General features: G+C 49.7%; 1 protein-coding gene and 1 long non-coding RNA gene across 3 annotated transcripts in view; one reads left to right on the top strand and one right to left on the bottom strand.

Moving 5' to 3' along the window:
- The first annotated feature begins 1,691 nt into the window (after positions 1-1,691).
- On the top strand, positions 1,692-4,892 carry LOC138923367 (uncharacterized). Its single transcript, XR_011436873.1, has 2 exons — positions 1,692-1,828; positions 2,585-4,892. It is a non-coding gene; the product is annotated as an uncharacterized lncRNA (long non-coding RNA).
- SLC6A2 (solute carrier family 6 member 2) overlaps positions 4,110-22,689 on the bottom strand; it is a 45,635-nt gene continuing 27,055 nt past the window's right edge. Inside the window, exons 6-15 of one of the 2 annotated variants that reach the window (XM_023637010.2) lie at positions 17,941-18,075; positions 16,143-16,246; positions 14,899-15,023; positions 13,950-14,062; positions 12,590-12,718; positions 11,992-12,091; positions 10,908-11,008; positions 10,210-10,377; positions 8,559-8,630; positions 4,110-7,912 (exon numbers count right to left, since the gene is read on the bottom strand). In XM_023637010.2, the coding sequence (XP_023492778.1) occupies positions 7,889-7,912; positions 8,559-8,630; positions 10,210-10,377; positions 10,908-11,008; positions 11,992-12,091; positions 12,590-12,718; positions 13,950-14,062; positions 14,899-15,023; positions 16,143-16,246; positions 17,941-18,075 (1,071 nt within the window). In that variant the 3' untranslated portion in view covers positions 4,110-7,888. The remainder of the gene's footprint in view (positions 7,913-8,558; positions 8,631-10,209; positions 10,378-10,907; positions 11,009-11,991; positions 12,092-12,589; positions 12,719-13,949; positions 14,063-14,898; positions 15,024-16,142; positions 16,247-17,940; positions 18,076-22,689) is intronic. The other variant, XM_070261829.1, reaches the window with a different exon arrangement.

The following is a 22,689-nucleotide window of genomic DNA, read 5'->3' as shown; positions in this document are numbered from 1 at the left end:
GCTGCAGTTTATAAAGCACTAGGAACAGTAACTGGCACAGGATAAGCCAACCTCTTTGCTTATTAAATGTCAGCTCAGGGCATTGGCCTTGTCCAAGGTGCTGATGCTCCTAAGGTCCCAGTCATCCTAGGAATCCGTGGCTTGTGAGACTGTGCTGGCCCCATTCTCTCTTTTAACAAAGCCAGGTACTCCTTGTGCCATGTTTCCCCTCCAGTTCCAAAACTCTGGTGAGGGCCTCTAAAAATTTAATTGTCTAGCTACGAATTTTAATCTTGATTCTGCTGCTCCCTAATCTGACTCTGCATCTCATTTTAAACATCAGAGTTGCAAAGTCCTTTCTTATCTCAAATATTGGTCCTGCTCTCTCACTCCTCTCCATTGGTGGAGTACTGTTACTAGTAAGTGACTGGAGATTGGGCTCAGGGTTCAATGGCAACTACCAGGTGAATTTGCAGGCTTGTAGTGTAGGAATGAAATTTCACAAGGACCTGGAAATGGGCTCAGGGTGGGCAGCAGACAGGTGCCTTGTTATTGGGCTGAACATGGCCTTCAAGTCTGTAACAGGCCCACTGGGGCCAGAGGCTGGGCTCACTTCAGATGCCTCCTCTCCTCTTCTGACTCTGAATCATCCCGTCCCAGGTTGGGACTCTAGACTGGTGCCTGAAGCTGCAGGATGTGTGGGGACTCATGCCCTGTATAATAGCCATTCTCTGTTCAGAAACAGTGGATCTCTGGCTCCTGGATATGTCCAGGCCATGGCCCTTGCTGGGGCCTTCTCTGGGAACAGAGATGGTCTTCCCTGATTTCCTGAAGCCCAACCCCTTACCTTCATGCCCTGCTAGTCTGTCCCAACTCAGCCCAGGCCTTAGGACAACAGAGCCAGCAACTGACTAGCAGGACACCAGAAGCCAGTTACTTGCCAGCTCTTTCCAGAGTCCCTGGTCACCACACTTCTACCTCCTCCTCCTCTGGGTCACGGCTGTGGTCAGGGCCTGCCTGAGACATAGCCAGCTAGAAGAGCATCTTTCTTGCCATCAGCCTGATAGGGGTTGACAGCAGAGGGCTTGTGGGGCAGCCCGGGCCTGCAGGAAGTTGGCTGCTGCCTGACAAGCCCCATGGAGGCTGCTATTTCCCAAAGCTGGAATTTCCTGTGCAGTTGGTCACATGTGCTCGGGCCCAGAGAGACTCAGATTTGCCCAGACACAAATTCAAACCTCAGGGATGCCAACCTGAGGAGGGGACAAGGGCACAGAGACATTGTTTTGGCTACATGAGAACAGAGCAGTAGCTGCCTTTGAAATGGGCCGAGGTAGGAGAGAGGGAGAGGAAAGAAACATTCATTACGTAGCTGATATGTACTAACTGTCATAACACCCTGCACTGTTCTGAATGGACTGTTAACAGTTACTCCTCCCTGTGACCCCGTCAGTGGTCACTATTGTCATTCCCTTGTGCAGATGACACACTGAGGTAAGGGAGGCTCAGTACCTTGCCCAAGCTTTCACACTGCTGAGTGATGGAACCAGGGTTAGGGTCCAGGCACTGCGGCTCCAGAGAGTTGCTCTGTGTGCACATCATCTTGCCTGATTCTCCTGATGAGCCTCAGCAGCCTTATTCCCACCCTTCAGAAACAGGAAGCCTCAGAGGTTTTTCCTGACTTGTCTGAGATGCCGCAGCAGTGGGTGGAAGAGCTGGGATTCAAACTCAGGTCTGGTCTGACTCCAAGCCCTTTGTTTTTCCACTAAACCAGAGCAAACCACAGACTTCAGGCCAAATGCAGCCCACACCTGTTTGTAAATACAGCTGCTTTCATGATGCAACAGCAGAGGTGAGTAGTTGTGACAGAGACCTTTACAGAGTATGTTTGCTGACCCTGCACTAAACCTGCAGGATGAATGAAAGGCAGCACCTCCCACCTCTGCCTCTCAGTGTCTGCCTATAAGGTAGTCATTCTCATCTGAGTATGAACTAGTCCACCAGCTCTGTGACAGCTCCCTGAGAGTTCTCACAGAGTCAAAAACAGAAGCCACTTTAAGGAATCACCTAATCCGGCCCTCTCATTTTCTGACGGGGAAACCAAGGTTTAGTGATGACTTTCCAGTGTGACTCAGTCATAACCTCAGAGTAGCTGGTCTCAAGCGGACTCTTGGAATCCAAAACATTTCCCTGGCCTTGACTCCTAATGGTATGGACCCACCTCAACTGTCTTGTTCAAGGTCATGTGACAAAGTGATCTTCCCAGTCCTCTGCAACCAGCCTCAACTTGAAGTGAAGTCCTCGTGGCTCTGCTGTCCTTTCCCACAGCTCTGGGCACCTGTTGGGACTTGTATGATCCCACCCCCTCCTCACTTCCCGAGGGCACCACACACAACGAGGGGAGCATGGACTTGGTCCTTCAGTGGCTGTGTGACCTTGGGTGGATCACTTCTCGAGCGCAGTCCTCAATGTCCTCATCTGCCGGGAGGGCACATTGTTCTTATTGCTGCCTATCTCAGAGGAGCATTCTCAGGTAAACAAATGAAAAATGGAATATGAAGTGATGGAGATTTAGAAATAAGCTCTGTTAACATCTTAATTTATTTAGGGTGGAGAACAGAGACCGACACCATGTGTCATCAGAAGAGAGAGGCTTTTGAAGGTAATACGTACCTGTGAGTCTTAAACATTTGAGATCTGATGATCGTATGGCTTTTCTCTCCCAGAAAAGTAGATATGAATTGATCCCCCAAAATATTTGCATTTAGTTTCAGAAGACTCTGAAACTTTTTTCATGAACACTAGTTTTAATAACTCCTGACCCATTGTACAGATGAACAAATTGAGGTCTAGAGAGAGACTGCACACATCAGTGCCTTTTGGAAGGAGACAGAAATGAAGCTATGTTTCTCCAAAGGTAGGAAATTCAAATGTCCACCAGTTGCCTAAAGTGGGGCTCACCCATGGGGCTTCTCCGACCACATGTGTCAGCCCAGAGGACAGGGCAGCGGCCAGATCCCCCCTCGCTCCCAGGAGAGCTGCCCTTTCCCCGTCTGGCCCAACCTCCCTCCTCGATCTCCTCGGGGCCACTTACCCATTAAATGTCAGCAGGCCTGAGGGAAGGCTGGAAACGGTGGTGGCCTTTTGTTTGATTCATTAAAATAAACCCTAACTCCAATTCTGGAGTTAAAGCAAATGATCAGAACAATAACAACCCCTGTGGGATGTCTGCCCAACTCAGTCCCACAGGCCAAACCACTCCCACCCCAGGATCTTTGGCGTAAGCGTATTTGTGTGCCCCAGTGCTGCTGCACGAGACTCAGCCCATGGCTATCCAGAAAGAATCCCAGAAGCTCCAAAGGGAAGGGACCTTAGAGGCTACGCAACTTCCCTTCCCCACAACTACCTGACACTGAGTCCCCTCTGCAAACTCCCTAAGAGGTTCTGCCTGACGTCTGCTTGCATATCCCCATTGCTGGGGAATTCACTACTTACATCAACACCCCATTCTTTATTCTGGTGTTATCTTCTTGCAAGCTGTTCCTGGACTTCCTATCATTGGCCCTAATTCAGCCCTTGGGCCCACCACCCACTCCATGACTGCCTTTGAATGTTTGAAGACACAGAGTGAAATGTTATTTGTCAATACCTCATTTATATTATTGTCACTGTCTACTTGCTGACTTGCATTCAAACTAATAATATAAGTTCACACCTTCCCCAAACAATAACAGTACCTAGCACTAAGATCTAAGTGCTAATGTATCTCCCTCCCTGGAAAAATGCCCACATGTACTAAATTGTGCATTGAATGCAATCCAACTGGAGGTTCCTATCCCCTTGAAATTAAGCCTTAGAAATGAAAAAGCAAAACTGGATAACTAGCGTGGTCTCACTTGGTATCCACTTTCAGTGTAAATAAAAATATACGTCAATCGCAGACCTAGGATTACAGATTTCACATTCCCCTCCTCCAGTTACCTGTTAGCTTATAAAAAGTTATTTGGGTGAAAGGGGGGCCACTTTGACCAGAAGCTCTTCTTTACTAGCTGGGGGCTGATCATAGACAAACACTTTTGCCTCACATAATTTGTAGCATTTTACCTTCATGGCAAAAAGAATCCGCTGCCAGATACACAGCACAGGAAATGTTCTTTATTATTCTGTACACTTGTTTTTCCATGAAGAGAACAGCTTTTTAAATAAATCCATACCAGACATGGAAATCTGCATGACATTGGAACAGTCCATGACACAGAGAGGGCACCACTGAAACAGCACTTATTTACACTGAGGTGGAGAGACCGAGGGATGAGGGCGCGCACCCCGGAAGCAACTTCCCATTCTCCAGTGTTTCAGAGACGCCTGCGACTGCAGCCATGGCTGTGCTGGATGTCCACAGAGCTGAGCAACCTGGGGCTTACAGGGAGTGACGTGTTACCCTCAAAATCTTGGAACAGAAGGTTGGATTTTTTTTTTTAAATCCCAAGTGTTTCTGGCATCAGTTGAAGAAATACTGGAGAAAGAGTAATTACGGAAAGTCCACAAAAATGAAATTTCTGGAAGCCAAAAATATGACATTTCTCTGCTCAATAGGTTATTGGTCACCAGGTCATTCTGGAAAGTCCTACAGTAAGAGATGTGCTTCCTTCACTGTAAATTTAGCACAAGAACGTTGTAATGGAGACGAGATTTTTTAACTGGAGGGGACCTTTGATTAGTTGATCCAACCCTTGCTTTTACAAAGAATTCTGAAGTCCATGGAGGTGAAGCCACTCTCCTCAGGATACCCAGCTAGTCAGCAGCAGACCCAGGTCTGTGCAACTCCAAATGCTGTGCTGTTTCCACTGCACCACACTCCCTCTCTGTTCTTCTCCCTTCCATGGCTTTCAAAGGAAATAAACAAATGGAATAAGCTTGGCGGGCTTCCTTACTAAGAAATGACTTCTTTGGTAAGAATGCTTCAGTCTCATGTTACCAGGGCTGCAAATCGACCACACGGGAAGAGACTGGCTCCCATGTGGGCAGGAAGCCCCTCTAAGAAGGCAGCTTTGGGAACTTCTGATCAGCAGGACAGTTGGCAAGAGTTGTCCGTTTCCCTTCTCTTTTGTCTCATTTGCATCTAGAATGAAAAACAACTAACAGGTGGACGATAAGTAACCAGACATTGAGTAGATGTTAACATGGTGGTCTTAAACAGGTATTTTACATTCCGTGGAAAATAATAGCTCTTTAAAAATCTGGTAAAATAGTAAAAGTGTCATATATAGTACACAGGAGCACGCTTTTCCCAGGTAACCTCTACGATCAAAGAAAAGCCACAAAAAAGAAGTCAAACATCCTTTATGATAAAGCACACACTGCATTAAGTGTGGGTGGAAGGTGAAACCTGAAGGTCAGCCAGCACGAGAACTTCCAAGAGCTTCCTGGGTCCCCCTCCCCCCAGGGGCCCGGGGCTTGGAGCCAGTCCCCCACCCCAGGCTCAGGAGCCAACTTCCGCAAGGCAGCACCATTGCGTTGGTCTGGTGTTGGTTCAGCTAGCACCACGTCTCTGGTTCACCCTTGGGACAAAAGTCCGGGGGCAGCAGGGCCATGTGCAGATGGCAAAGAGAAAGTGCAGGCTCTCTCCGCACAGGGCGCCTCCCCGATACACACAGGCTTTCCTGGCCACGTGCTCCCATTTCAGTCAAGTAGACCCCGCATTTCACATCCCACTGTTCCTCAGAGTGATTCTTTTCATCAAAAGAGAGCAGCTAAATAATTTCCTCTCTGGGAAGCAGCTAGGGGAGAATAAATGACAGCCTCTCCCCTTCTTCCAACACGTTGTTCTTTTGCTAAGAAATACTCCTTGGCATTTGACTGGATTTAGGTTTATTTTAATGAAAGCCTTGGGTGAGGTGAACCATATCGTGTAGGGAAGTTACAAGTGCTCTGGGCTGAGAGGCAGGGGATCTGACTCGAGGGTCCAACTCGACCCCTTAGAAGCCGAGAAACCTTGAGCATCAGTGACCGAAATGCTGGGCCTTGCTTTTCTTACTGGGAAATGGGGAAACAGAAGCCAGCCCTGCAGTCCCCGCTGGGCGGATGGGAGGAGACGGGGGCGGACGTGCTTCTAAAAGCAATTCTAACCCCTGGGGAGGAATGAAACTTCACGGGAGATTTGAAGTCACTTAGAGGGACAGATTCCATCAGGGGCGGTCGCCCTGCCCTCATCTCCCAGACCCCACCATTCTCTTGGATGCTCCCAGGCCCCACCTGCCACTTGGGCTGTCCAGACTTTGAGCTTGCCTTTTTATATGGAAAGATCAAAAGTCTCCTGATTTTCCCTCTTTTCTCTAAAGAATGACCCCAGGACCCTGATTCAGCAGGACCATGACCCACTCAGAGCCTTAAGAGAGAAAACTACCTCCTGGCCCTCAGCTGGCCCCGACTAACCCTCTTCCACAGACTGCATGGTTGATCGACTGGGCTCAGTGACTCTAGTATTATACAAGCACCTTCTGGACGTGTGTCTCCTTACACTCCCAGTGTGAAGTGGAGTGGCCTCTTATTTTTGTTGTCCCAAGATTCTGCAAGAGGGGCTCCCAGAGTCAGGATAGGAACCCATGAGTCTAGATTTCCAAGGAGGATGTAAGTGACTCAAACCATAAACTGAATCCTCAATTAGATGCCGCCGGTTTACCAAACTATGAATTGTTTCTCTGAATAAGCTGAAACTAACTAACACCACCAGAGGGCACCACTCAGGAGCTGGTGTCAGAGGTCAACCTGGAAATTGTCTGCAACCACCAACCTGTTCCACCAACTAAGAATATTTCCCCCTTAACATGAGTGACCGGGTTGCTGTGTGCTTGGTTCCACCCTGTCCTCCAAGATGCCACGTCGAGCCCATGAAGAAAGATAAAGGGCATTTTCAGGGCCAACTCCCCATCACTCAGGACCCCTGGTCCGCGCTGGGTGGGGTTTCCAGGGAAAGGCTTTGCAGGTGTCCGTGAGCAATAAATAAACATGACAGCCTCTCAGACTGCCCGTGGGCACCATCTGGCCCCCTGAAGACAGCAGAGACACCCACAGTGAAGACATACATCTCGCCTTGCTGGGTTCCTGCCCCCTGTCTCCCAGGAAGGCTCCAGGAGCCACAGATGGGTTTCTGGGCTCCATGAGCCTGAAAGGGTGACCCACATGTGGTCTCTACAGGCTTGTCTGGTACTTCTGTAGAACCCACTCACTGCGACTCATCTATATTCTTCTCTGTGACACCCATGGCTCTGGACCATCTGACCACCAGAAACTGGAAGAAGGTTCCAGAACACAAATCACACTCAGGTTAGCCAGAGTGAAAACTATGAAGTTATCTGCTCACGATCCCCCAAACCACTTATCCACAGACTTCATTTTAGAGACAAACCCAAGCTCCTGGACTGAGGTTCAGACAGCGGAGCGCTTACTGGAATGGACAAAAAAGGGAAGATCTATGTAGCCCCCCAAACTCAGCCAGGAATTTTCTTTGTGTTTTTGACCAAAACTAACATCCTCTTTCTGATTTGGTAGGCAGAGGATTTCTTCTTTGGCCCAAAATATAAGCAAACATGGTGGGGAATTCTGCAGGAGCCATAAAGTTCGGCTTTGACAGCTCCCAGATTGGGTGAGACTTCCCCAAAACAAAAGAGGTTCAACAGAAATCGTTTTTCCTGTTTCCTCCCCTCCTCTTCTCCCTTGAGGCCTAACAGTCCAAGCGCACACCTAGGCCAGATGAACAGAAGGTAAATGAAAACCAGATTACTGAATCATTTGTAACTGGGAAAGGAGGAAGAGGGGTCGGAAAGAACGTCTTCCAGGAGAGGAATCCCAAGAGCATCCGGGGCCCTCGACCTGGACGTTGGCGTGGCGGGGTTCCTCCTCGGGGCCAGGTTCAGATGGCCAGCCAGTGTTGCAACTGCAGAGAAAGACGGTGAGGCTGTTATGCCAGGACTGGGGTGGGCAAGGACGAAGGGGATGAAGGGCCAGCTGAGAAGGGTAGCAAAAAGCACAGAGCGGGCAGAAAACATACTCCCTCCCTTCAAAGACCCGGAGAAGATGCAGGCTGATTTCCTAATTTTCACTGAGGCCCAGAAAGGGCAGAGGAGCATCCCAAAGTCACACAGCAAGTCTGAGGCAGGGGGCTCACCAGGACATCCCCCCATCCCCCAACCCTGATGGTTTTATGGGGCAGAAAATAGGACCCAGGTGAATGTGTTAGTGATGAAACTGCTGGTCTTCCTCCAAAATAAGAAATCCTCAGCCTTGTTTGGTGACTAGTGACTCTATGGTGACAACTCATAGAGGGAGAATAGAGTTTAGGACAGTCTGGGCATTTGGCATCCCGTGACCAAGGAGCAGAGAAGCAGGTGGAAGCGGGTAGAAGGCAGAAGACAGACCCATCTCCTCCAATCCTGAGACCACATGCCCATGAGCTACAGCCCACAGCTGCCCGGTTTTTCTGGTGTGTGGTGTGTGGTCTTGCCCTGGGCAGCCAGTGCACAGCAGGCAGCAGTGAGGGTTCACCCCTGGCCCCCACCCAGAATGATCCAGGCTGCTCCTACCTGGAACTGCCTCACATCCCTCTGGGCCACCAGGTGATGCTCATTCTCTGGCGTGATGCCATAGGCCAGTCTCTGTGAAAGAGAGGATGGAGAAGTAGAGGAGGCCTCAGCTAGATCCAAGGACACCCCCTAGTGGTCCAGCAGCCACCCCTAGATAAGGGTCACCTGCTATTTGGCCCTGAAGTTCCACATGGACAAAGTATGAGGTCTGTACGAGACTCCTCACCCTTGTTGGTAAAGCTGACCAGTTCACTTTGAGTCATTCATCCAGTGAATGTTTGTTGAGCCAACTACTGTGGTCACTGAGCCAGGCCCTAGTGAGATTTGAAGGAGACTCACATGGTCTCTCCTCTGGGGGAGCTTACAGCTCATGGAAGGGACTGCCATTGAACGAATAAACACACAGGCAATTTTCAATCCACAATGGGAGTAAATGCTGCAGAGAACGGGCTCAGGGTGCAGCGAGAGCACAGGAGATGGGACAGGCCCTGCCTGGGGAGCGGGCTGGCCTCCCTGGGGTGGAGACACAGGGCAGGACTCAGAGAACATAATTGGAATCAACGAGTCATCACTAGATGGTGGAAGCCCTCCATGCTCCCGAAGTGTGGACAATAAAATGCTCAAAGCAGGTTCTGCTTCCCACGTCCAGGATGAGCTCACAGAACATGGATCATCCCAGTGACCAAGAGGCTATCAGACTTTGAGATTTCATGAACAGGAAATATATCAGAAGGCACTAGGGGAGGAGGTAGGCACAGCCCTCCCTGGGTCCCTCTTCCCTCAGTTCTTGTTTGGCTCCCTCCCCATCCTCACTCTTCTATCTCCCCCTTCATCAGAACATGAGCTCCAGGAAGTGTTGCCTAGTGCTGAGAAGACTGTGTGGCCCGTATAGATTCTCGGTAAATATCTGTGAAGTGAGTGGATAAAGGAATGAAGGAATGAAATCTCTATCTTGCCAAGTAAGGACAAGAGGAAAAGACTATCATTATTATTTATAAAAGAAAGGGCATTGTAATAATTGAAGAATAGGAAAGAATAATTTCAGAGTAAAGATCACTGTTTCCCAAATACTTATCCATTTATATATGTTCTTGCAACACATACAGGTAAAGGAAGAAAATATATTCTGGAAATCTCTGGTTTAGGCTAATCAGGTGCCAGGTTTAGGAAAGAGGCAGGTAAAAACCAAGATACCGGGTGACCGTGAGCTTGGATGGGGACAGTTGGGACATTTGGGGTCATGACAAACCTTAGAATGACCACAGGAGTGGGCCCAATGAAGACAGTCTGTCTAGCTCATCCTTAGAGGACTTGAGGACTGAGCATCACCTTCCCACATAAATGACAGTAGGAATAGCAGTAGGAGCATTTATTGCATAGGACGTATAACAGGAGGTAACACGTGTTGAACATCTCATATGTACCAGGCACTGTGCTAAGCCGTCCCTTTTCCCTTTCAAGGCCCATATTATTATCCCCAGGTTACAGATGTGGAAACTGAGGCTTAGGGGGTAAATAACTTGCCCAGTGTGATAGGTGTCTTGCTCTAATGTCCATGTTCTCCTGTCTCCCCTCTCTCATCCCAACAAGAATGACTCAGGATGCCCCCTCCCGCCCCTGCTCTCCCACAGCCCAGCTGGCCAGAGCTCACCTCCTGAAGGGAGCCCCGCGTCCTGATGAACTTGTAGATGATGTAGGCAGGTACCAGGGCCATGGATGAGAGCGCGATGCCCCACCCAACCCAGTTGGCCCAGAGGGGGAAGACGTAGTCATCATAGGTGAGCGGCTTGAAGTTGATGATGCTCACCACCACCACAAACTGGGAGGGGAGAAGAGCGGGAGAGGGGTGGAGGGAACGCATAGGAAGGAACAGAGAGAAGAGAGACAAGAAGAGGGAGGAGACAGGAAGACAGGAAAGAGGGAATGAGGGGGAGGAAGGGAGAGAAGCAGAGAAAGATCAGAGAGAAATGAGGAGCATTGAGTGGAAGACGCAGTGAGCAAGACGGATTAACAGGGAACAAAGGAAAGAGGGATGAGGTGGAGAAGAAGCAAGAGATAACAAAGGAGATAGACAATGGAAGCAAGAAAAGGAAAAGAAGAATAGAAAGGTGACCTTGGGGCAGGGCTGAGTGGTGACATACACAGCCCCGGGGGACCTGGCCCCAGACTGGAGAACCCATTAAGGTGAAAACCCACCATGGTGTCAACAGGGTTGAGCATCCCGCGCGTCCTGTCTGCATGACCAGGGCTCTGCCTACAGAACCTCCCCCCATAAGAAGCAAATATGCCCACCCCACCCCCACCCAGACACGCCCCCTCCCCCAGGATGCCCAACCACACACTACACACCAAGAGGAAGGCAGGGCTGACAAACTTCCAGCACAGTCTCCAGTACAGGCCTGGCTTGAACCCCATCATCTGCTGGATGTCATTGCTGAACCTGTCGACACCTGTGCGCATACAAGGCAGGCTTGTCACAGGCTACCCCCTGCTGCCCTCCCAGGAGGGTCTGGCCCCCGGCAGACAGCAGGGCAGTGAGGCCAGACGGTGACACCCTGGCACTTAGGAGAGCTGGGGATAGGCACTTTGCTGGTGCAAATCAAAAAGAGAGGACACACTCGGGAGAGTATCACATTTTATGTGCCCCCCAATTCATTGTTCAGAGAGGGGAGGGGACTTGCGCCAGGTTACACAGCCAGGTCCCCCAAACTCCAAAGCTCTACTTTTTCCTCTTGCTCACTCTCTCTTAAACCAAGAACAACTTTGTATTCAGTGCTTTCCCTGCCTCTAATCTGCTAGGAGAGCTCAGACTCACATTGAAGTCTCTTTCTGATTAGTAGAAAAGAGTGAGAACAGGACTAACACTTTGATGTGACACGTGGGGAAAAAAAAGAACAATTACTGGACATCACATTTGACACTTTGCACATGTTCTCCCAGTTCAGCTCTGGACTAAGGTTGCCAGATAAAATACAGGACACCCAGCTACAAGTGAATTTCAGATAGACAACAAAAAAAATTTTAGTTTCAGTACATCCCATGCAATATTGGGGAAAATACTTGACCTAAAACAATTATTCATTGTTTATCTGAAATTCGAGTTTAATTGAGCATGTTGTATTCTATTTGCTGTATCTGGCAACCCTACTCTAGAATGAATTACATGGCTTAGGGAACAGCAGCTTCCTACGAGATCCCCTTTGAAAGCTGGCACTGGATGCGTTTGGGATCCTTTGTGGCCTCCCATTAAAGGGAGTTCATGCAAAGATGAAAGAGGGCTGCGAGAGCTGTTCCCTGATAAGGAACTTGCTCAATTCTGGAGTCAGCCAGTGGCTGCCCTGGAGATGGAAAGCCCCTCAGCATCTCCAGGTGAAAAGGCTCCAGGAGCTTTGGAGACCAAGGCTTTTCCACACACACAGATCCCAGCACCTACCATAAAACCAGGAGACTCCGATGGCTTCCATGAGAACAGCAAACAGAATGGAGGTCCCCGCCGCAAACGTGTCCAGCAGGGTCAGCACGTATATTCCACCCTGGGGCGAGGACAGAGAAGGTTGAGCCCATCTTGGCTAGAAATGGCCACCGACTGTTACATCCATCAACACTTACCTGTCCCCTGTCCCACTCACTGAGAACCCAGTTTGAGAACATGAGTAACAGGGAAGTCGTGCTACTGCATTGCTGTTACACACCTGCCTTCTACCAGAGGCCTTTGAGAGTCACTGGGTCTATGCGTGGGTTTTCAGCCAGTGCAAAAATGAAATGGGTTTCAAAGAGACCTTTGCTGCCTATCAAACCAATAATCAGTTAAAAGGTTTGCCTGGAAATCCTCAGGCTCAGAGGTGGGAGAAGACAACGTGTGTAACCCTAGCAGATCAGGCCACAGGGCTGAGGACGCAGGGTCCTGCAATGGCTCCCCGGACCTCAGCCACCCTCAGCCCTACCCACCCGGCTCTGAGGCTGGCTATGTCTGACTGGATTGAAATGCAGCCCCACAAATTCCAGGTGACCCGGAGCCCAGACCTCCTCACCTTGGTTATGCAAAACAGAGCCAGAAGGAAGGTTCCAAAGGAGACACCAAATGTGAAGAGTTTCCGGTGTCGCTTCAGGACCTGGAAGTCGTCAGCCAGGCCCGTGATGACCGCCTCCATGCCTCCCATCTGGGGGAACCAGGCAGGTGGGTGCAGGGATGAGGGCCCAGACCACCTCAGACCCCCCGCAGCCTAGGATTCATGCTCCCTGGCTGTCTCTTGAGAAAGCAGCCCGTCCTGCCTTCCTCTCCATCCTAACCCCACTTCTTCCCTGTTCTCGACCACTCTCAGATCTCAGAAGCTATGTGGGCGGGTGTAGGACTAATGCCTGTCTCTCCCTAATCATCAGCACCTGTCTCCCATCCCGCTCACTCAGCCTGAGCAGGTGCTGAGGAGCCAACAGGAGAGTGAAAGGGGCAAAGACGCCAAAACACCTGCATAATATATCTGCACGTAAATGAGGGCCTTCTAGAAACAACTGCCAAGAAGAACTTCTAGCGGTGGGAACTCCAGGAAGCAGTTTCTGACAAGGATTTTGGGGGCCTTTCTAACTGTCAAGCAAGTGGTCACCTCAAAATGCACCCTCAGAGTCTGGAAGGTTCTCATATCCCACAGTTATGGGCAAATGCGTTCTTTATGAGGCCAGTACTATGGCCTCATATGAGTAAGAATCATGCATTTACTTAAGCGATACCCCAAGCCTGGGATGGCAGACAAGAAGCACACATGCCACTGCTCTCCACCTCATGTATGTCTCCTCTACCCTTCCTAGGAGCCTGGAAGCAGCCTCAGAATCCTTCTCAACACACTGCTCCTGGAAGATCTAACAATTGAACAGAAAAGGCAGTGAGAGGAAACCTACTTGCCAGCCCTACCCTAAGACTTCTTGCAAACTTCCAGGCATGATGTACTAAAGGTGGACCATATGGGTTAAAAAAATTAGTTTCTAAAAAAATAATGAGGTTTTAAGCACTTTTGTTGGCTGTTGATGATGAAAGATAATGGGAAGAGTGCTTGGTTAGAGAATAAGCATTCTATCCATGCTCTCTCTGAATCCAGTTTCCCCATGTGAATAAGCCTTAGGCTGGCTTATCTGAGGTCCCTTCTGAGGTAGATTTCCGTGATGTCAATGGGGTTTCTCTTGGTTCTTGGCTTTGGTCTAAGTCTTGCCTTTTTGAGTGAAGATTCACTTCCTTGTTTGCATTTAAATGAGGCCTTCTGGAAACACCTACTAATCAGGAGTTTGAGTCAGGAGTGGGAACTTTAGGTTAAGTAGTGTGTGTCTATGTCGTGGTGGAGGAGGCCAGGCCCAATGGCGTGTGTGCCCGAGGGGGTGAGTATTCTGAGCTGGGTCACTCACGGAGCTGTCAATTCCCAGAGCCAGGAGCATGATGAAGAACACGATGGCCCAGAATGTGGATCCCGACAGGGTGGAAATGGCTTCTGGGTACAGGATGAAGACCAGGCCAGCTCCTGTAAGAAACATCAAGGACCTCATGAATGACTGGGAATGTTGATCTGAGCTGCAGATGGTGGGGGAGCATTTTGAAAACCGATCAGCCCCAGCACAGCCCCAATATATTTGGTCAGCCATGCGTGGACAGAGCAAACCAAGGGTCTGAAGACGACAGATGAAGCCAGCTCCACCTTGCAGTTCACCCATGCACCAAGGAGGGTGACCTCCAACAGCCAGGCCAGAGAGCAGAGCCTCGCCTGGACAGCTGTAGGCTACATGCCACAAACCCCACCTCCTGCACACCGTGTGGGATCTTCTTACTTTCAAAAGCCTGTGGTCATCAGATCCCATTAGAGGCAGCCCCTCCCCAGGTCTCAGCTTCTTTGTGACCATAAGAATATGGGAAGCAGTGGGGAAGGCCACAGGATCCAGAGTCGAACTGATCAGGGCTTGAGGGCTGACACCATTGCTCACTAGCTGGGCGACCCTGGACAACTCATATAGCCTAGGTCTCAGCTTTCTCATCTTGCCAGTGGGTCTATTAACACTTGCCTTACAGCACTATGGAAACTAAATGAAGGTATGTCAAGCGCTCGGCACAGGAGCTGGTACAGACTAGATGCTCCAAAATCTGTTCTGCTGGCATGACTCAGAGGAAGGTTCCGTTATATTCTCAGGGCCCAGGACTGCCTGGAATTCCCAATGACAGCTTCAAAGAAAGTCCATCCAATGGGCAGTTTGGAAAACTCGATATCAAGCCCTCTCAGTCCCACAGCCAAGGGTGAGCTGCACAACCAAGAAAGAGGTGCATATCTCAGCCCTCCCCTCCTCAGTGGGCTGGCTGCCCACCCACCTTCAGTGGCAACATCCTCGATGTTGACCTTGTGTTCATGGGCCATGTAGCCGAGGATGGAGAAGATGGCAAATCCAGAGATGAAGCTGGTGACACAGTTGATGGTGCTGGTGAGCAGGGCGTCCCTGGGGGAGAGAGGCACTGTTGGTTCAAGTCTCCTGACTCTCTCCAGTCCTGCTCATTGACCGCTGGACCATCTATGGGATCCGCAGCTTCAAATGCCATCCCTCTCTTCAGTTTCCCTGCTGCCACAATGACCCTAGTGCCCTGGTATCAAACTCGTGCTGGGGAATCGAGTCACCAGCCTTCTTCTTCAACAAACTTTCCATGGCTTCCTAGGACCTCTCAACTTCTCACCCAGGCATTCAAGAGCTTTGCTAAGATGATCCAGCCTTCCTTCCAGGTTTATTTTCCATGACTTCCCAACATGTACTCTTTGAACGAACCAAACCAGTCAAATTGCTGGCCAACAAACACACCACCTCCCTGGATTTGTTCATGTTGTTCCCCACCATGCATGCTGCCCTCCGTGTCTGCCTGTCACAATCCTAACCATCCTCCAAGGCTCACCTCAGATTCACTTCCATGCTTTTGCTGGTCCCCCATCAGAGGGCTGATCATTCCATTTTCTTAGCCTCCCTAGAGCCTGCCCCGCTGGTATGCACTCATCCTCCTCTGTCTTGTACCAGAAGGGTTGTGATTCTGTCTCAAGCCTTTAATAGAGAGTGATGGAGGCAGATCCAGTTTGTGCCCATGTCTGAAGACCTCACAGCACTGGGCCCCCAGGAGGCAGCAGTCAATGCTTACTGAACTGGGCTGGAGCATGCTCTGAGATCTTACCTCTGAACCTGCCAGGCCCTCACTTCTCCTACTACCAGCCTAGATATTCCATCCTTGCCTGCCTGGGCATCAGATGGGGCAGACCAGCAGTGCTGTCTGCTCTGAAAGCCACACAGTGGCCCTCTGTGCCAGCTACCCATCCCCAAGATCTCTCAGCACTAGTGACCCCAACTTTCCCAGGCCCTCACCTTGCATCTGTCCTGAATTGAAATTTGTTCATCAGGGCCCCCATAGGCCATGTCACAGTTCATAGAACACCCAGGATGGTCCACTGTGCCTCATTTCACAGAGGAAGAAACTCGAGAAGAAAGTTGTCTTGTCCCAGACCAGAGCCCTCTCTCCCATCTTTGCAAGGGTTGATCCCCAGGATTTAGAGCTTTCAAGAGCCCTGAAAAGGGTCTTACCTGTAGCAGTTGTTGTCGAACTTGTTGTAACTGGCAAATGCAATCAAGACTCCAAATCCAGCCCCCAAGGAAAAAAATATCTGAGTTGCGGCATCAATCCATACCTGAAATGGGCAGACAGAAGCCATCACCCTCTGTTTCCTAGAGAAGAGGACCGCCTCAATGCTCTAGAAGGGCTGGGAAGCCTCGAGATGCTCTGCGACCTGAGGAAATAGGTCTGAACCCAAGGAGGGCAGCCATGCAACTCCTCCACCCCAGAGGACTGTACAAAATCGCTGTGGGGAGAGGCCAGGGTCTCTCCAGCATCTTCCAGCTTTGGGTGGTCATGAGTGAGCTCACCCTGGAGGAACTCACTGGCTCAATTTGATGTCCTGATCTTCAAAGAAAGTTAATAAACTAACAGCTCTAGGCTAGAACGTGGATGGAGTGAGGATAAGTGGTTATGACCATCTCACGAGTTACGGAGATGACATCTTCAGAAAGGTGTAATGATTCTTAGAAGCTTCTACCAGCCCACAGACAGTGGTGAGTCCTTGGGGGCCAATGGGGTTTATTTATTCCATCTTTTGGGTGATGAAAGCACATGGCAGGAGATCTGAGCCCCTCTCCAACTTCTGCCTCTTGGTCTAGCTCCAGTCGATTTCATCTCTCTCTACCTCAGTTTCCTCCTCTGTATAGTGGAGATACTTACGCCTAGCCCACCCAGACTAGGAGCCACAATTCGGATTTGTGAGATTTCTGTCATGTCCCAGTCACATTATCCTAGGCCTCCCCTACTTTGAAAGCAAAGGGTGTAATGAGAGAAGCAATCTGTTGGAGGAAGAAAGGTCTGCTCCTTAAGACAGCACTCAGGCTCAGTTTCTACATATCGGAAAGACTTACGAGATTTAAACAGCTGCAGAACAAACAGAACTCTGATTTGTTTCACAATTCACAAGGCTGATTCGCGTTCTTATGCCCTGTTACCTTTCTGACTGTTACTAAGGAAATGAGCTTTTCTCTTGGTTACTGGGCTGTGGTGTGTTGGAACATTATAACTATGGTAGGTGTGTACTGAGATGTGTCCCTCCTAATCCCACACTGCGAGGATTATTGTGGCTTCAAATAGAGTGTGAAGAGGCCTTTGGGAATTGTGAGGGAAAGTACTGAGGTGTTGTCACTGGGGTAGGCCCCAGGGAGGAGGCTGGAAATAATGTCAGCCATGATTTGAAGATTCTCAAGGCACTGGGTACCTCCAAGACTGTCTCTGCTCCCAATCTTGCCCCACCGCTCTGGACTGGACTCCACTCCGATTCGCCCCACCTTCAAGGTAACCTGTGTCTCCGGACAGGACAGTGAGCTGGAGGAGGCTGCAGGTGAGAGGCAGCAGGGTCCAGCTCTCCTGAGGCTCATGCTTCTCCTCTTGCCAACATCAAAGGATGGTGGCAGAGCCCAGGTATGGGGACTAGAGAGTAGAAATCGGGCTGAGTGACTGGGGTGGGCCAGGAGGCCATGACACAGGGCAGGTGTAAGGACTCAGAACAGGGTATTGCTCTACTTGAAAAGAGGGGTCTGCAAAGGCCACTATGTGGAACAACAGAATCCCAGACCCTCAGAGCTGGACGGGCTCTTAGAGGCCATCAGGTGCAAATCAAATCGACCTCAGCCAGATGGAGAAGCTGCACCCCAGAGAGGGAAGAATCTGTGCCAGGCTATGCCACAAGTTTGTGGCAGAGCTGGGACCAAATTTTCTATCAGTGCATGCACCGAGAGCCCTCCCCAACCCTGGCCCAGCAGTGGGTGGTCACAAGGCACTGACCGTGGCCTCTTTCAGGCGGTAGAAGTCGATGTGCAGATAGGCGTTGATGCCGTTGGAGGCGCCGGGCAGCGTGACACCGTGAACCAGGAGCACAAACAGCACGAAGTAAGGCAGTGTGGCCGTGATCCACACGACCTGGCAGTGGACAAGCTCACCGTGAGAGACTCACTCTGCCCCCGGCCTGGTGGGGGGCTGGGAGGGGCACAGGTCCTCTCCCAGAGAGCCAGTCACTCCTTCCCCCCACCCTCCTTCACACAGTACACATGCCATGAGCTCCAACTCTAGGCCAGGCCCCGGGCCAGGCTCCAAGACAGAGGGAACAGACACAGGCCGCACCCTAGAGCTCGGAACTGAGTGGGAGAGTCAGCCACCCTGGGCACAGCACAGCCATGAGAGCTAAGGGCGCGAGGACAAAGGCTAGGTTCTCATAGAGCCCGACACCTCCTCCTTTACAAGCCGCCTCTCCTGACCCCTTCAAGTTGCCCCAGGTAGAACTGAGCACACCCACCTTTATGCCGTCCTCCTCTCTCCCTTCTTCTCTCCCTTCCCCTCTCCTCCTTCTCTCTCTCTCTCCCTCTGCTTTACCTTCATTCAAGCATCCTTCTAAGCTAGTTGCCCAAGGAGAGATGTGGCCAGGCAGAAAGCAGAATCTCTGGTCATTCTTCATCTTAGTGGGGACAGATTTGGGACAAAGATAAACTGTCTTGTCCAGAAACCCATAAGGGAAGAGATGATCCCAGAGTAAAAGGAGACCCCTTCTCCCCACCTAAGGTGGAGGAACAGAGAAGAAAGGTGAGGAGAGGGGAGGATTGCGTGGGCTTCCTCCCTACTCCTTCTCACCCTTGACTACACATTAGAATACTCTGGGGCAAGTTAGAGACAACAATGTCAAAGGTCAGATCCCATTCTTGGAGTTTCTGCTATAATTGGTCTGGGGTGGGGCATGAACTTCAATATGTTTTAAAAGCCTCCCTAGTTGATGTAAACGTAGACAAGGTTAAAAATCCCTACTATAGGCAGATGAAGCAATGGCAGCCTTGGAGAAAGAAGATTGTGCCCGCAGCAGAAAATCCACTCAGGGCTGGGGTGGCCAATCCCAAGGAAGACTCAGCTGAGACACCAGAGGACACACAACTTAGGACCAGATGGCCCCTCTCCTCCCAAAGCCCTGGCAGCCCCAAAAACCTTCACACATCCCTGGGGAGAAAACAGAAGACCTGAAACATGTCTGAGGGAAAGTTCTTTGCTAGCCTAGAAAGATAGGGGCTCAACACAAAAATTGAGATGCAGAAAATAAAGTCACATGTTTCCCATATCTATGTTGATGGACTGGGATTTGTCCTCCTTGTCTGTCCTTCCCACTAGACCATGAGCTTCTTAGAAGCGAGATGCCCACATTTTTCAATCTTGTTTCCCCAGCACATGGCACACATGGGTGCTTTAAAAAATGTTTGTTGGATGGGTGGATGAATGATTGGACAGTTACATAGAGGAATGATTGGCTGGATGGATAGATGGATGGAGAGATGTATGGATGGATGTATGGATGAATGAATAATTGGATGGGTGGATATATAGTTGAGTAGATGGTTAAATGGATAGATGGATGGTTAGGAAGGTGAATGGTTAGGTGGATGGATGGATAGAAGGATGAATGGGTCAGTGATAAATCAGAGGGTTAGTGGATGACTAAGTTAGTCAAAGAATGAGTGAATGAATGAGCAAATGAGTCAAGGAGTAATTAAATGCATCAATGATTTGGCATGTCTTCTGAGGGAATCAGAAGATGAACCAGGCTCCTCTGTTTCACGTTATCCAGCTGTTCTTCCATCACTCCTTATTCTATTGGGAAGAGTGGGGTCTTTGTGGATGTGGGCCGTAGGCTTCTGTTTTCTTTCAGGGGGGCAGGAACAAGGAGGACAAATTGCCAAAAACAAATGAGGAGAAAAACATGCCTTAGAAAGTAAAGCCCTTGCAGCTGTGTGGCCTCACATTAATCCTGGATTTATTCTCCCAAACTGAGACAAGTGGGTCTAACTCCTTGGTGACAGGCACAAGGAAGAACTCTCACATATGCTTATGTTGAGTCCTAACTGCTGTGTTCCCCTACAGCTCTTGTCAACAGCTGCAGGCCCATGGCCCAGACCAGCAGACTAAGTGACACCACACTCCACCCATCAAACAACAATGTCTCAGGTCTGACCCCCAGGAATCTCCCACAGGGTCTGCAGGCAGCCCTGTGTTGGCCACAAGTTAAATTTGGATTCAATCTCCCCAATGCTTGCATCAGGTTACGGCTGAGCTAACTGACTACAGTCAGTCATCAAGAAAGGGGAGCTTATTTTGTTCATGAACATGTGTTCAAAGTGAAATCATCTGAGTCTTGTTGAAAGTTCTCAGAATTGATGGCAGATATGAGTTCAGCTGCCTAAGATCTTGTCTGAAAAGGGAGGATCCTGGTTCCTTGGCCAACAGCTTGCTCATAGTCATATGTGCCCTGTATGCACACTAGGCAAAGAGAAGGGACACTTGGGTTCTGTCATCTCCACCCCAGGATTACCTGCTTTATAAATTTCAACTTGCAATGCATCTCTCACCATGAGAAGCCAGACTCAGTCCATCTTTGAGCACAAGATGAAGACAACAATGAGCAGCCCATTGGTTTTGGCAAGTGTCCTCAGTCACCAAGGGAGGTCACTGCTTTCTATCACCTCAAATCCAACTTCTTATCCACCTTGCATTTCTATGGATAAGGGTTAGAATTTGTGTGGTTCTAGAGTGCCAAACTCAAACCAATGGCGATAATTACAATGAGGAAGATCTTGGCTCCATAAAAGGAAAAACTTTCTATTGAACAGAGCTCTCTAAAGAAGAAATGAGCTACCCAGAGAGGTGGAGAGGTCACTGTCATTGAAGGTATGTGACTATTGCTCGGGATCCAGGCATTAGGCAAAGGATTACGTAGATCAAGGTGAGGCCCATGGACCAGCAGCATCAGTATCACCTAGGAGATTGTCAGAAATGCAAATTCTCCTCCGACCCCCACGGAATCAGACTCTCAAGGAGGGACCCAGGAATCTGAGTTTTAACAAGCCCTCCATGTGATTCCTACATGCATTTTTTTTTTTTAAACATTTCCTATTCTTTTTTTTTTTTTTTTTTTTTTTACAGATTTTATTTTTTCCTTTTTCTCCCCAAAGCCCCCCGGTACATAGTTGTATATTCTTCGTTGTGGGTTCTTCTAGTTGTGGCATGTGGGACGCTGCCTCAGCGTGGTCTGATGAGCAGTGCCATGTCCGCGCCCAGGATTCGAACCGACGAAACACTGGGCCGCCTGCAGCGGAGCGCGCGAACTTAACCACTCGGCCACGGGGCCAGCCCCTCCTACATGCATTTAAGGTTGAGAATCACAGCTCGGGGTCACCTCTGAGGTCTACTCACACACGGAGGTGTTAAACTCCCATGCTTTCTCACTACAAAACCCCATTAATTTAACCTCTAATGATTTAGAATTTGTGATCCTCTGAACTGGGCTTTAGGGACATTTGCACCAATAATGAAGACATACTAAGATTTATGGGGTGAGGGGCACGCACTGACGTTACGTAAGAAAACACTGAGCTGTAAATATTGTAGCACATTTGTTACTCATATGCAAATGATGCTGCTCGTTATAACTGGATCCAATCAAGTCACTAAAGCAAGCCAAAACCAGCCTGTATCAACACATTAGTGGGAAGACTTGCCTAGAATTACGACTTGAACTCAAAAGTCACAAAACGACCTTTCTATTTAAATATTCTAGAACTCAGGTTTTCTTTGAATTGGTCCGGCTTTCTCCCTCCACAACCCCACCACCTTTGCCAGAATTCAAGAGGTGGTCAATCTTTTCCCATCCCCCAAACAGCTCAGAGCCTGGCCGTGAAGTGGGCAGACCACCGTAGCTGACCCTGGCCAGTTCTTTTCTTTGGATTCATCTCCAGGCATAGGGGAGTCCAAGGTCTCTGAAAGTTTAGTCCAACATGTAAACCAGAGCAGGTGGGAGCCTGGGCCATCCCTCCTCCAAGACTCAAAGGGAGTTGGCAGAGTTTGAAAACCACTGAGGTGGGGACAGAGCACTGGCAGGGGTGCTGATGAAGGGGACAAAGACAGACGAGGATCATTTATTGAGCAATTTCCATCTACCAGCCCTGCACTGAGGATCTCTCGCTCCTCCCACCCAATAGCCCTGGAGGCTGGCACCATCATTAATTGTTGTCACTTTACAGGTGAGGAGACTGAAGTTTGGGGGTATCATTAATCCTGAGGTCACTCCATAGGAAATGATGGTGCCTGGACTCCAACCCAGGTGGTCTGACCACAAAGCCATGTGCCTAAGCACTCGTTCTACTGTATATTTAAGACTCAGGTTTAACTCCTAGCTATGTTGAAGACTGCTGTGAAACCCTGTCCCTCTCTGGGCCTCAGTTTCCCCATGTGTGCAAGCAGGTTGCAGTAGATGGCCCTTAAGTACCCTCTAGCTCAACAGTTAGAGGCTCAGTTCCTGGGCCTGTAATTGCTAAGTGCCGGTTCAGCCAAGGACTCCTGAGATGGGGGAGGCAAGGGGGACTCCAGAATGGCAAGCAATGGTATGCACATACTTGCCTAGCTCCTGGGGGATAATTTCTGACTCAAACTTTCATGCTCCACCCTGAGTTGGTCAATGGGCCAAGGTCACAGAGTGTGTGGTCTCGGATAACCCCTTTCCCT

Source organism: Equus caballus, chromosome 3 (genome assembly GCF_041296265.1).
Source record: "Equus caballus isolate H_3958 breed thoroughbred chromosome 3, TB-T2T, whole genome shotgun sequence".
In the NCBI taxonomy this organism is placed as follows: domain Eukaryota; kingdom Metazoa; phylum Chordata; class Mammalia; order Perissodactyla; family Equidae; genus Equus; species Equus caballus.
This window is presented reverse-complemented; position numbering and strand designations above follow the sequence as displayed.